We start from the raw sequence: 15,576 nt of genomic DNA, 5'->3' as shown, positions 1-15,576 counted from the left end.
GTCATTTATCTGATTCACAAAAACAGATAATCTGAATGAATCGTTCATTAACTGACACAGTGATTCAGTCACAGCATTTAACAGTTCACTAGAGGAGAAGATTATCAGTGAATGATGAATAACATTTTGTTTGTTTATCACAAAGTTGACTGCATGACTTTATATAGTTCATATAGACTTGGAATAAAGTGTAAATGTCATATGGATAACTTTATAACAAAGTTTAGCTTAAAAGATTTAATTTAGATAAATTTTTATTGCATGTAAAAAAGTAACCATTAAACTATTAAAAATATCTGCTTTTGACAGAATTTACATTTTTCAGTGAGCTATCCCTTTAAAATGATTTTTTAACTGTAGTTTTAATTCATAAACAATCTCTTGTGAAAGTAAAAGGTCTAATTAAACTGAATGAATTTTCCAATTAAACACAAGCATCTGTGTCAAAAATGCAAATGTCATGTTGTCAGTGGTGTTATATTTATATACTTTCTTCTGTTGCACTCAAGTCTGAAAGTCTGTCTGTGCACGCCACTAAAAACCAGCGTTCTCGCTGATGTCCTTTGTTGCAGAATGCAACACAATATTTATGCACGACCGCATGAGATTCCTGTGTTGCCCTGATCCACAGAGAGAGGGGAGAGTATGTGGAACCGTTTAATTACCCCTGAATCTACTCGTGACATGATGGGTGAACCGCAGTGTCTGTTTAAATTTGGCTCCCAGCCACAGACCGTGCAGAGAAAGCACAGTCCACTCTCCACAGCTCCAGATGACACAAAAACACAGCACATGTACAGAGAGGGAAAGTGACAGCCAGAGATAATGTGACAAGAGCCAAGAGAGGAGGTTTACAAGAGTGAACGCGAGATACATTAGTACAGAAACTAATACATTAGTACAGAAAGATACATTAGTACAGAAATGTTATTCAGCTCTATTCCTCAAACTGACAGAAATATAGCCTTCAGCATGGCTCCAGGCTGACTAAAACAGTCCCAAATTCAACAAAAAATACTTTTGAAATGTAGTTGCCATTGGTGAAACTCAAGATTAGCTTCAGACTTCAGTTTGTTTGAATCAGACTCTCGGTCAGTGAATCAATCGTTCAGAGACATTACTGAGTTCATACTGACTCCTTCACGTAACTGCAAGTCATTTTTTGGTAATGTACAATTTGCAAGGGACCAGAAACTGTTTCTGTGATGTAAAAATGTGTCACAAATTAATCTGACAGCATCAAACTGGTACAAATTAATAGTGCATTCAACTAGTAAAATCCCACGTTTAAATAAATATTAAAGGAGTAATAATAAAATAAAATCCTAAAAACCTGAATAAAATAAAAATTACACTAAAGGCTAAGGTTAATGAGATGAGAATTACCCCATGATTTACTCACCCTTAAGCAATCTTTGGTGTATATGACTTTCTTATTTTAGACAAATAGAATGGGAGTAATATTTAAAAATGTCGTCTGAAAGAAGAAAGGTTATTTTCATTTTTGGGTGAACTATCTCTTTAAAGCTTATAAGTAAATACTGATTAATTCTGAAATTTGTCAACTAAAAAAAATATATATAAGTTAATTTTACAAGGCAATTTTTTTGCCTGGAGATCTGACAAGCAAACAAGCACACACATGCAAACTAATACATAACTAGTAATGAAATCTGACTCATCTGGAAATGCTTGTCTAAGGACACCATTGAAATTCAATAACAGGTGCACCACTTCCCAGTACACTGCACTCAGTATCTAGCCAGTAATCTAATGCACAGCATATGACACCCAGGTGTAAACACACACTAAATCTAAATAACAGAACACTCTGCTTATTAATAACTAGGCCTATGTATTATGAAGAGGAAGCTAAATGTGCAAATCCCTGAGCCAAGTGGTTTCTGAGGGTCGTTGAAGAAGTCTAACGTCTAATAGGGCCAACATAAGACTGAACCCAACAGGATGTGATACATTAAAAGGTCAATAAGGACAAACTACTTCCACAGCTACAGAGTAAAAAATTCATGCAACAAAAAAAAAAAAATTCTACAGGTGACCTTCAAGTTCTTCACAGCACCCCAGAGAGAAGAAAAGTGCAAAACAGAGTGAGAGAGTGAATGAGAGACAGGAAATATAAAATAAAAACACAGAATAATAAATAAACACAGGAGCTTTGCTAGTAACAAGTTACTTTTCCAAGAAGCAGTGGACATCAAAAACTATAGCGCTATTTTATCAAAATAATCAAAAGTTAAATTCAGCTGTTTATTATGTTTATTCAAGACACGCAGAAGAATAAGAAAATATTGTGGCCAAAAATTAAGAAATCATTCCCACAATTTTTTAATTTGTGGCCACATTTTATTAATTTGTACCCTGCGTCACATGACTACTAATAAATTCCCTTGTTTTAATAAAGTTATATTGTGGTGACTAATTTAACTACATTAAACATAAATAATTAATTAAATAAATAAATGTATCTAAAATGTGGAAAAATATTAATTACATTATATTAGTATATTTTTAGAAAGTGAATGGGGTATATTTTTTAAAAAGTAAATGCCTTTAGTGTATTTAATAATAATAATAATAACAGTTTAACTGTAACAACTATCTTAAGTAGCTTGTAGCTTGACAAATAATATTTTAAAAGTAGTTTCATCATGTGAAAATTACAGACAGAGAAAGAGACAGAGAGCAAGAGTGACACAAAGACAGAGAGTTAGATCTACTCGGTGAAGAGGGTGAAAACAGACAGACAAGAGACGGATGCAGATGAGAGAAACCGTGAGAGAAAGAGAAACCAGCATCATTCCCAGACTCTCCATATAATCATTCCCATCCACCCCAAATCCTGGCCCGATGTCAGCCTGCACTTCACCCGGCAACCAGCGAACAGCCCGCTATTATAGGATTCCTCCAGTCTGCGTCTAGTGCGGTCGGGCGCAGAGTGTCTATTTCGGAAGATTTAGGCTGAATTCAGACGACTCGCAGTCTCTCGTAGTCCCAGTGTCGCCCATCCCAATCAATCCCAGGAGGCCATGGGGCAGGGTAATGAAATGGGACGCCTGGTAATTATGCTGTAGTGAGTAATTATCAGGTTGTTTCACAAGCACATTAAAGTCCCCGATGCACCATTTTACAAATGTGTGACGTTGGGATGGCCTTTTTTACAAAGGGACCCCCCCATCAGAGGCATGTTTCCACACTTTGCCACCTGCAGGGGGCAGTGTCTTCATATGCACCGACCATCTCCACCCTAATCTGGCATCTCACATGGTATTTATGTGGGGTTTTGGGCACACATGGACCCTGTAACCCACTGCTAATCCTACAGTGTGAATTCACAACCTCGTAACCACAAGTTTGAGATCCGAAAGGCAATCTGACAAGCATGTGAAGGCCTATCCTACAACATACTGACAGATGAACGGGCCGCTGATAGCTCTGACAAGAGCAATTTTCACCGACGGTAGTTTAAAGTGTATGAGGGGAGTAAAGTGGAGACATAACTCTGGTATAATTACAGGGACGGGAAACGAAGAGGAAAATCTATCACTCTGCCATCATTTAACAACTAAGATGGATCTCTTCGTCTGTGATCGTCCGAATGGCCTCCCCGGAGGCAGTACAACAGAATTGCAAACTCTGTGTGTAATTCATGATAAATCTGTGTGTGTGTATGTGTGTGTGTGTATGTGAAAAAGAGATACCCGTCCCCCTTCTCAACACTCATTGGAGTGTGCGTCTCTGGAGAGCATGTCTGAGCGTTTATTTGGCTTAATTACTATGCTGCATTCACAGAGGGAGTGAGAATGAATGACACTTCACTTAACGAGTATCCTCTCCTGGCCAACTACTGTCTGCCCACCGCCTTCATTAAACCAGCCCCTCTCTTCCCCTCACGCACCCTCTTTGCCACTCTTCCTCCATCCTTTCCTCTCTTACTCTCTCTCGTTTTAACACTCAGACACTGTGTGGGTGTAAACAGCAATCTGTCATACTGCAGAGCATCAAAAGAGCCATCAAGCACCTGTGAACTATGCCACTCCATTACACACACACAGCTCTATCACCATGGCCAGGTGTCTAATTATCTAAGCCTGCCTCCATTCTCACACATCTTGCAGGCCAAAAACACATCAGACACATTTTCTGTCTCGGACACATATATAATGACTCACTCACAATTATCCAATAGGAAAACAAGTTATCGTACAGTACAAGTTACTGTATGTGGGGCCTGATAAGGGGTAAAAAAAAAAAAAAAAAAAAAAAAAAAAAAAAAAAAATCAGTAGTTTTTACAAAATAGTTTTGTCAGTTGTAGTAACCAGAATAATTGTATAAAATACAGAAAAACTGTAAACACATTTATGGCCAAAAACTGTAATTTACTAACAAGAACAATTGACTGTAAACCAGTAAATTCAACAATGCACTGTGCTATTAAATTCTGTTTTGTCCCTTAAACATTCAATAAAATAATGCAATAAACATTCATTAAACAGAAGATGTAACATAAAGCCCAAATGTACTTAACTGATGACAAAACGATTAAAAAACATGATTATTTAAACAAAATACTTTCAAATGTGGAGTGTCATGCAGGGAATTCTGGGAATATCGGTTTATGGAATGTTTTTTGGCTGTAAATTATACATTGACTTCTTCTATTTTACTTCTAAAAACTGTCAAATTAACAGCATGTCTAATAAAATGTACTCTTAACCTATAAATTTACTGTTAACCTATAAACAGTTTATTTTTCGTAGCGTTTTTACAAAATTACAAATGCAAATCTTTTAATATTATCTATCGATATATATCTATCAGTGATGCGCGGGTTGATCCAAAATGAGTGGGTGCCTGCGATAGCCCGCGGTCGCCAGCGGTTACGAGTCATCCAAAAATATTTTTAATGATATTCGGGTCGCGATCGGTCGAGGTCCTTTGAAATAAAAATGCCAATTAAACCTTTGTCATTTATATAGTACTAGACACATTTTTGAAATACATTAGGCCTACACTTTATTGGCTGAATAACTGGCATGAAGATGATGCACGAGCTCATGTAGAGATGGAGGCGGCAAAGAAGACTGCATGGGGAGCAACGGTGCTGTTTTTGGTAAAACATGATTTTGACGACTTCATTAAGTTTTGTTTTATAGAAAACTCTTTTTAAAAGATTTTCATTTTGTATAAATTGTATCTTAATTTTGATCAATGTTTTATCAATCAGTTGCCCGTATTTAATAAATAAGAAGCAAATATATAGCAGATAATGCAATAAGGCGGTCACGATCACTTGCATTGCATGTGAACTGGAGGATGCCGAAACTCAGCGTGTGCCTCACAGATTTGAGAAATATAGGCTATATATTACAGAAAGCTTGAAATGTTTTCTTTTAAACAAAAATATTCCAACCAAAATAAATGGGCTACTCTCTGATGATGTAATCCATATGAAATGTGCATTTCTCTCTGGCGTTCATGGCGAGTCTGCATTGTTAACTTCATCTTTGCAGCGACATAGAAAACATCAGTTTATTACTAAACAATAAAATGACTCCTTGCATATTTTCGAACCAGCAGGCCATTCTGGGTTGAGCGAGACCCCATGGAATGAGCGAGTGGATCGGGATATTCAGAAATGCGCTCTCCGCTTACGAGCTCTGATCGAAACAAACCTGAGCCTCAATGTCTGCTGACCTTGCAGAAACATACACATAGACATAGCCAGACTATACTATTTTAATACAAATTATGAGCTTACTGACGATTTTTTTATAATTCTTATATATATATATATATATATATTAATATTATATCCATATATTATATAAATACATATTACAATACCATGACAGTAAATGAGATTAACACAATATTTGCTCAAAATTCACTCAAACATAATAAAACAAATTAACTTTTAATATTAGATTGAAAGGAATAGATTTTGGAGGTAAAATGCGGACATGAATATGTTACTATTTGCATCCTATAAGTATTTTATTTCTGTTGGCTATTTCCTGTTTATACGATATCTGGTGATCAAACAAAATTTTAACAGACCTGTATAAAATATTACAGTACAAAGTTTTTTAACAAGGCATAATATGATAAAGTAGCAAGCAATTTAATCTATCTTTTTTTTTTCATATCTAACGATGAGTGATATTTTGACAAACATTTAGTTCCATATTTCTGTGGCCTGCCCTGCTCCAGAGATCCCATTGGTCCAAAACTCTGTTCCACACAAGCGTCACACAAACACCAATTATCATTTGAGTGGCGGTGGTTGTGCTACATCACACAGCATTTTCGCAATTGTTGGAAATGTCTGGTTTGATCACGGTTTCAGAGGATTCAGAATTCAGTAAAAAAAAATTACAAATAGTTCTTATCCAATGGGAAAATATTTTATTTTACAAAATGTGATCCATTTTGACATCCCAAGTGGATTTTGTGCATAGCAGTGCAGCTTATCTTTGTATTTATCTGAATACAACTATCAATCAAACTAAATCCAAATCCATTACAACATACAAAAAAACTCTAACATGAATCAGAGAAAACACAGCCATAAAGTGCACAGGTGGCATTAGTTTGGAAAGCATTTTGATGACGCGATGTAAGACTGTTTTCCTACAATGCTTCGGGCCATCCAAGCACAACAGTGTTAACTCAGAGAAGCATGTGATTGATCACAGGTGGACCTGTATCTTTTATATAATAAAGTCTCCAGCCTTTCCTCTTAAAGAGCAACAACTTGTTTCTTAAATCCTCTCTCTTGCTCTCCATTCTCTGGCTCTTTCTTTCCTAACAACACATTCTCAGAAAAAAAAAAAAATTCACTCCTCCTTCATTCTTAGTCTCTATAAAAGAAATGAGAGGCCATTAAACAGACTCTGGTGGGGTAAACCCATGCCACACACAGACCTTACAATCACCACACCAGAAGCACAGATTGACCGACAGAACAGAAGGCTATATTTACCAAATGAGGGAGAGAGAGATCACCGCCACACATAGATGCGTACACTTTTGGTCATGTTCCTGAACAAAGAACCACAGCAAGCCCGCTAAGCTTACATTAAAAAGGGAAACAACCCAAAATATGCCAAAAATCCTGCCGCTTATTTTCGTGAGAGATGAAAGCTCTGGGTTACAAAGAGGCTGCTATAGTCTGGATCTCTCTGCTGTCTCCTTTAAAATAGCACAGTCCAGAGAATAACATGTTTGCTGTTACCACCATTCACGCACAGCGACCAGCATCACCCAAGCCTTCACATGCAATGTATGTCTAGTATCAGAGAATAATGCTTCAAAATATATAATGTGTGCGAGCATGAGTATACATACTTGTTAGAATTTGTGCATATGGCAATTCATTTTGTTACAAAGCTAGTAAACGCAAAGGTATTTCAGTTTCAGTACAAGTTAAGCGGAATTGGCATTTGTGGCAAATGTTTTTTCACACTAAAAATGTCCTAGCTATTCCTCCTTTTCTTCTAAAAAGGCAAAATTCTAGATTACAATGAGGCACTTACATTGGAAGTAAACGAGAAACATCTGTAACATTAAAACACTCAATGTTTCATTAGTATAACCACAAAACATAGACCATATACATGTTAACATGATTTCAGTGTGGAAAAACACTTCAGTTACATCTAATTTTCGACAACTTTGTTGCCATGACAATAGAACCCCATAAACCCTAAAATGACTGTAAAAATAGATTCACAGCTCAAACAATACACATTTTAACAGGAGAATTAATGTTAGTGCTTTTATCAAATTAGAAGCTTCATGTTTCACTTTATTAGTGCTTAGCTGTAACCTTGATTTTTGTATTGCCTTTTTGTTTCAAGAAAATGACAGTGTCAAAATTATATATGTGCTAATCAGCATGGTGTGGATTGAGCTTAACATGCATTAAACCAGGAATATTCAGTTTGATGGCTTGAGAAAATAGACTTCTGGCCGCAAATGCAGAGTCATTACCCGCGATACCTCATTCAGAGTTCACAAGCTGTATGACGGGGTACCAGTGCAGAGTTTAGAGCTACAGGACAGTGCAACTGGAAAAATTATGTAGAAGAGCCAATACATGCACTTTGAACACTTGGAAACAATGTGTCAGGGTAAAACGAGACTAAATCACATGCAAGAGAGTGAGAGAGACTATCAAACTAGACAGAAATGAAACAGCAGGGTGACAGTTATGGAATCAATATATATATATATATATATATATATATATATATATATATATATATATATATATATATATATATATATATATATATATATATATATATATATATATATATATATATAATGCCAAAAAGTCAAATAAAAGAATAAATAGATGTACAACAGGTAATGAGAATAAAAAAAAAAGGTAATAAAGCTCATGGTGATGAGTCTGGTAACAAAACTTACCATTGTAGGAGAGCTTGAGTCTGGGCACGTTCTTTTTGGTGTGCTGGGGTGCAACTCTGTCAGGTAACACCACCCCACACAACAGCAGAAAAATCCCAACTAGGTAATCCATGGTGCTGGAGCGCTGGCCTCCAGCCCAGGGGGGCTTGTAGCCCAGAGTACCAAGAGTAAAGTGCTTCCCTCTGGGATAGCCGAGCTCTTCGGAGTCCTTCCTTACTTCAAAAGATCCAGCGCCTGGAGCTTCTCCCCAAGGAGGCAATCCAAAATCAAATCCCAAGCGAAGCAGGAGACAGGGGTTCACATGGCTCCATGTGGGGGGCGTTTAACCGGTTGTGGGGGTAAAGGTGTACTCCTCAGAGATGTGCTCTCGGACCCTGGTGGGGAGGACCGGTGAGTGGGATTGTGTGTTTGTGGGAGAGGTAGAGTTTCAGTAAGGGATCTAGCGGACCCTCTCTCTCCGCTCAAGCTTCGTGCACACACACTCTCTCACGTACACTCTCACAGACTGCTTCTGCTTGTGTCCACGGCTCAGCCTGAATGACAGGGAGAGAGAGCAGTACACCATCCACCGGAGCACAGGAGGGGAGGGGAGGGGAGGGGAGGGGAGGAGAGGGAGGGGGAGCAGCTGAAGGGGGAGGACGAGGGAGCGGAGAGACTCTTCTGCAAAGGTTTGGTTGCTCTGTGTCCTTCTTTTCTGCATTGCTTATAGGCTACACCTACAATGCATTGTCTTCCCACCTGCTCTCTCCTTGTTTGGCTTTCTGGCAGACCATCATATTTCATCACACTCCCAGCCTCTAGAATACTTCTTTGTGTATGTATGTAAGCCTGGATTTAAGTGTTTGAATCATAATAAAATAGTGGTAATGAAAATTATATAAAAGGTTCGATTAATATAGCATATATGCATATAATAATAATAATAATAATAATAATAAAAATAATAATGATACTATTAATTTTTTTTAAACTAACAATATAAAAAGTGTAATAACAAAAATACAAGAAATTATATCTATCTATCTATCTATCTATCTATCTATCTATCTATCTATCTACGATTTATGTTTACAATATTAATAGAATGAATAAATACATTAATTAATTAATCAAAATAACATTAAATAAAATATAGAAAAAATCATCTGCCACATTAAAGTATTTCTCTTTTTGCCATTGTTAGAAATATTTCTCTCTGTTGTCCATAAACCAACTTCAGCTTTTTTATCAAAATTAGGACTGCCTATGCATAGGGCCCGAGATCTTGTGCAGCGCCCCTGAGCTAGACTATCCTGCATTCTTACTTCTCACTCTCTGCTTGTTGTAACAAAGCCTCTGATAGACAGAGGTGTTAATGTGTGATTTTTCACCCCTGAGTGCTAAAGACAAAAGTGCCTCCGAAACACCAGCTGAGTGTGTGAAGGTATTTCACAACCTTGCAAATGCAAATGCAAAAAAAAAAAAAAAAAAAATCCCAGATCTCCCAGACACTACAGTTGCTCCTTAGGTATCAGGAGGCTAAAAAACATCCACCTGCTGCCTGGTCACTATACCAGCAGATCATGACGAGGTTTTCCTCTGGTCGTCGCTCTTCTGTACAACAACTATGTGGAGGGGGTTTGTCAGGGCACTTTGACTAATGATGTCTTAGGGTGTACTCACACTAGGCACGGTTGCCATGAACCGGGCCCGAGTACGATTGTCCCCCCTCCCCACTCCCCCTCTGGCCTGCACTCACATAGGGTTTCAGCATTCGTGCCGGAGCACGCTTACGTCATTATGGTGCGACGGTTTCGGGATAAACAGGAAGAGCGGCGCTCTCTGAACACAATGGAGTCCATCGCTCTGTTTTCTTTGTGGATAATTTTGTGTCGTTTGGTCCACAGTGGTCCACAGCCCTCTCACAGCCTGTTGGTAAACAGATGTGTCGCCTTAGTGGCGCGAAAATTTTCACGTAATCGTGCTGCTCGTATGAGGAGGTTTGCAAGGTAACAGCTAAGCTTTTGGAGCGTCGCAAAAACATGACGCCACGCGTCCTGTTCCGTGCTCCAGCACGGTTAGCGCTCACACTGCATGCGAACCGCGCCCGAGTCCAACTGAACTGTGCTCTGGCCCACCTCTTCCAAGCGGGCCAGGGCCGGCCAATCGAGACGCGCCCGGGCACGGTACGGAGCACTCACACTAGTCAAACGAACCGCGCTTTGGTGGTCAAACGCACTCGGGCACGGTTCAAACTGGCTAGTGTGAGTACACCCTTAATGAATTTGTGCACTAAAACGAGATAGCTCATTGACAACTAGTTTCCAGAAGCCTGTCAGTAGCAAAGTGGTAAATATAGCCTCCGAAACATGAGATCCACAGAGGAGCGGCCTCCTCGAAACACATCGAATGGATCCTGTCAGTCAGCGAGGCTTTGATAAATACAGCATTCGTGTTGAAGATGAAAGCTTGCTAAGTGTTTGTATAATCTTTATTGCGAATGCAACGTGTCTTCAAAACCTGTTGGTGTGGAATGATTTGTGCAATCTACTGTACAAATAAAAAATGTAAATTATTACCGGTCTGTCACTAACGACTAGGCCTATAGGCAAATGTTCACACTGCAGGCATGTGTATACATGCAGGAGCACATAAGGGCATGTATAAATCAATGGCACGTAGGTGACTTCTTGCATCCACGCTTTTGTTCAAGGAATGACTAAAGGAAATATAAGTGATGGTTAGTGACGCAAAAACATTGGCATTATTGTGTAATTTTCCAGTTAAAATATAAAAAAATTCTTAAAATGAGGTAAATTTACTTCAGAAAGGGAATCAAAACAGGATGATAAAATAAATAAAAATAAATAATTGAAATCACAATATATAAATTAATATATAAAATAATATATATGTGTGTGTTTGTGTGTCTTTAAAAGATTATATGATTTGTTACATATTTCTTCAAAGTTAAAAACCTAAAAAGCTTAGTGTATATATAACAAAAAAAGAAAAAACATGACAAAAAAAAATAATTGTTATATACATATACACATTTATGTGAAAACCTCTTTACGTGAATTGAACCTTCACTCTCTCATTCAACTAGCCTTTCCCTTCCTGTATTATGTTCTTTAGAGGTCCTTATCATGAGTATTACGGTAACTGCTGGGCCAGGTTCAAGGTTTCACTCCACCAGAAGGAACTTCCTGTTTGAGAGGTCACACTTCCTGCAAGAGGAACACACAGCAGTGACGTCTCTCCAAGTCATGTACAGTAAGTCAGCAGATATCAGTAAACCACATGCACTTCCCCTGTGACTCCTGAAAGCGTTTTGGTTTAGGTGAGAGGAGAATGATGGGAGTAGAGGAGAGGAAGGGTGGATGGAAAAAGAGAGGAGTCAGTCTCCACTCTACCCACATTCTCCACTCGCCGTGATGACAGCTCAGACGCCTTGGTCTGCTCAATCAACACATGGCCCAGTGAAAGGGAGAAAGAAATAGAAAGAGAGAGAGAGCAGTAAAAACACATCCACAAATCACATCTGCTCATGAACAACAAGCCTGAAGATTGATAGACTGGAATTCTGCATATCCAACATCACAAGTAACGCTGTTTTATTGCAGTTATAAGGTTAGATAGATAGATAGATAGATAGCTAGGCACGTTAACTTTCACTTAAGCTGGTGAACAATCTCAGCTTCAGCGTGGGAAGTGAGGAGCTAACTGATGCCTGCTTCATTACAGTTTGCACATATTTTGTTCGTCGCAAACGTAGATCTGCCTTCAAAACACTTGGTAAAAGAGTCGTGCGATAATGTACGTCATCACGACGACACACCCTTTACGGCATTAGTTATGGCTTTAGTTCACACAGAGCTCGTTCCGGGACTGAACCCGGCAATGTTACTAGGTCCCTGACCCGGGATCAATCACGGAATCAATCCCCGGATGTGTTCTCGTTCACATAGACAATGTGCAGTGTGAAACGGCCTATAGATAGATAGATTTGCTTGGCAATGACAGCACCAAAAACAAGCGCTGCTCTCTCAAGAAAGTATGCAAGTAACCCGAAGGCTTCATCACACTTAATAACAATAACTGGAACAGTAAAGCCCACACATCTTGAAACACATCTTCAATTACTTGAAGTAATAGAGAGGTGTTCCACAGCAGAGGAGACAGGAGAGATGAGAGAGCGTGGACTTTGATAATGTTGAGGGCCAAGGTAAAGACACCTGGCAATGCTTACATTTTATGTCTCAAAATTCAATACTTGAAACTTTTTTACATTTCTATAATAGAAAAAATGTCAAACTTTTTCTGCTTGTTTCATTCCATCACTGTGAACCTTAATGATGAAACACACAGAAGCTGCACTGAATTTGTCCATTTTCCTCAGAACTCAAGGGTGTGTTTGATTCATTTAGTACCTCCTGTCCACTTCCATTTCGGAAAAGGGGTGTTTCCTCTGTTTCATCAGAGGAGCAGAGGTCAGAGGTCAGCCTTCATTTCACAAAAGAGGTCACAGTCCTTGTCATGTGGGCAACGGAAGTTTCATAATCCACCGTTCCTACCTCCACATGCCCCCACCTTATCACCCTCCCCCTCATGAATGCTTTCGATATTAAATCTTTTTGACAAACTTTGTAAACAGAATGTAAATAAGCAGTGATGAACCACATTATGTATGTATGGGTAAGATGTATGGGTAAGAGTGGCACCCTCATAAAAACATCAGTGAAACCAGTCAGGGTTGAGAAACTTGGCAGAATATTTTTTATCATTAATTTCTTCCCATCTATCACCGTGGAGGAAGCATCCCGCAGCGTCTTCGCCACAGATGCATCCGTTCCAGCGGTGCATCAGCGGGGTCTTCGGATTTCAGGAGTGATTTACAGAGCAGAACAGAGGAAGAAAGAAGAGAAGGGAAAAAAAAACTTTCATCTGATTAATAAAGTCTGACAGAGTCTGGACTTGTCTTACAGGTGATGTAATGTGAGGCAGCAGGATGAGGTTGAAATATATCGCTGTGTAATCCTGCATGGGAGAATCTCAAGTTAAAATGAGTGCGAATGGAAAGGCTCTGTGCACCTGGATCTCTTGAATAGTTTTATTAGTGAATCATCAAGTTACAGTGTAACTGGTGTAGTCTAATTCTCGACTCCTATTGACATGGTGCTTTTTAATGAATCAAAGATATACAGCACAACCAGTTTTTAGTGAAATAAAACCATACAGTGCAACCAGTGTAGTCTGATTCCTGGACAAATTACTCCTGTTCAATTTAGTGAATCAAAAACACACCACAGAACCAGTGAAGTCTGATTCCTGAATGACTCTTATGAAACAGTTATTTTTAGTGAATCAAAAACAAGCTGCAAAACCAGTGAAGTCTGATTCCTGAATGAATGACTCTTATAAACAAGTTCTTTTTAGTGAATCAAAACTATACAGTTCAAGCAGTGTAAAGTAGTCAACATTTGAAATGGATCAAAACCTTTTATCAAAACCTAAAACAAAATGTGTTCTTGTCTTAGGACAGTTTTGATGAACTGTTTTGATCCACTTCAAATGTTGACTACTGTAGTCTAATTAGGTTTGTTTGAGATGAATTGGCACTGCACAGACCAATCAGTGTAGAATTCAAAAGCATAAAGATTCATCTGTTGTCCAATTACTCTTACAGTACTTTGATGTCATACAGCGATTTGTCTGCGCAGCACCAATGCATCTCGAACAAGCCTATTCTCAAACAAATTATTCTTGTCTGTGGTTCTTTTGAGTGCATCAAAAACACAAAGCACAACCAATGTAGTCTGATTCCTGAACGAATTACTCTTATGATCCATTTATTTTTAGTGAACCAAGAACACTAATCTGAGCGAATGGTTATTTTACTGCATAGTTTAAAAAGATGAGTTAATGCAGTAAGTCTGACAAATCCTTCACTGAACCAAATCCATCAGAGCAGTTACTGAATCAACATCTGATCCATTTAATGAACACACACTCATATAGTATACCAAAACACATGAGAACTGTTTGGTACTTTTTCTCGTTAATGAAAAGATTAATTACAGCCTCATTATTTGCTTTAACAGACTTCTGTACCTGAAAAGAAGACACGTTAAACTGCTACTGAAGTATTCAGGTCAGAACAAACAGTTCCAGGATAGATACTGAATCGGCTTTCAATGAATGTGGAGGTCTCCGTTCTGGATCACAGGAGTTTATTGTCCGATGGAGTGCTACTAAAAAGCGCTAGTGATGTGGAAAGGCCTAGTCGAGTTTGTGAGGAAGCTGAACTAATCCAGGAGGCAAAAGGTCTTTTTAAATCTCATGTATATGTAAATGTTGTGTGGCGTCAGTGAATGGCCCGGTCCACAGAGCTTAACTCAAGATCGGCTGAGACAACAGAAAAGCACTCATTATTCCATCTGTGTAACCCAATCAGAAGGCTTAAGCTGGCAGAAAATCCTCCCCTGAAGCCCCCAGTCAAGGTGAATTGGGGTTAAGAAGGACAGAGAAAGAGCATTAACTTATTTGCATGGCTGCTAAAATTAAAATGTAACCAAATCAAATGGAGAGTTTCAGCTATAGGAGTCAATTACTGTATTGGGACCAATACACAAGGCTTGTTTAGAAAAGTTAAGTGGGCTTAACTAAGTCTACCATTATGCAAAAATTAAGAGTTCTTCAAAGGAAAGTAGGCAAGCTAGTCTTCCATTTAGCTTATATGGGAAGTCCTGTCTTCAAAAATCAACCAAAGACATACAAACTACAGCTGCGGATCTAAGTGAACTGCTCAGAAAGTTAGTGATAGACATCTTTGGCCAATGTGTTGCATCTCATTTCTATGTTCAGTGCTTTGCACCATGTTTGAGCATTTTCCAAAATTCCATTTAGCTGTAATTTTGACTGTAAGTCACCATACGCATTTTCAACAAATACTGACAATATACCCAATCCCAAAATTATAAAGGATGCCTTGTGTTGTACAGCAGGTGTTGGATGAAAAATAACTGAGTGCATCTTTAAGCCTCATCTCAAAAATATTGCTGATGTTGCCAGACCCTGTTGCTCAATATCAAATTTAGATTGTGCCAAAGTTAAATAACATTATGGAATTCAAACCCAGC

General features: G+C 38.4%; 1 protein-coding gene across 2 annotated transcripts in view; it reads right to left on the bottom strand.

Annotated features, from left to right (window-relative positions):
* The window catches only part of sema3aa (sema domain, immunoglobulin domain (Ig), short basic domain, secreted, (semaphorin) 3Aa), an 83,370-nt gene that overhangs the window by 23,252 nt on the left and 44,542 nt on the right, over positions 1-15,576 (bottom strand). The window contains exon 1 of one of the 2 annotated variants that reach the window (XM_059505029.1): positions 8,456-8,988. The exons of the other annotated variant lie outside the window; for it this stretch is intronic. Within the exon in view, the coding sequence (XP_059361012.1) occupies positions 8,456-8,567 (112 nt within the window). The 5' untranslated portion in view covers positions 8,568-8,988. Of the gene's footprint in view, positions 1-8,455; positions 8,989-15,576 lie in introns of those variants that run through there. 2 annotated transcript variants of the gene reach the window in all.

Source organism: Carassius carassius, chromosome 22, assembly GCF_963082965.1.
Source record: "Carassius carassius chromosome 22, fCarCar2.1, whole genome shotgun sequence".
NCBI classification, from domain to species: Eukaryota; Metazoa; Chordata; class Actinopteri; order Cypriniformes; family Cyprinidae; genus Carassius; species Carassius carassius.
The sequence above is the reverse complement of the archived record's forward strand: the minus strand, read 5'-3'. Positions and strand labels throughout refer to the sequence as shown.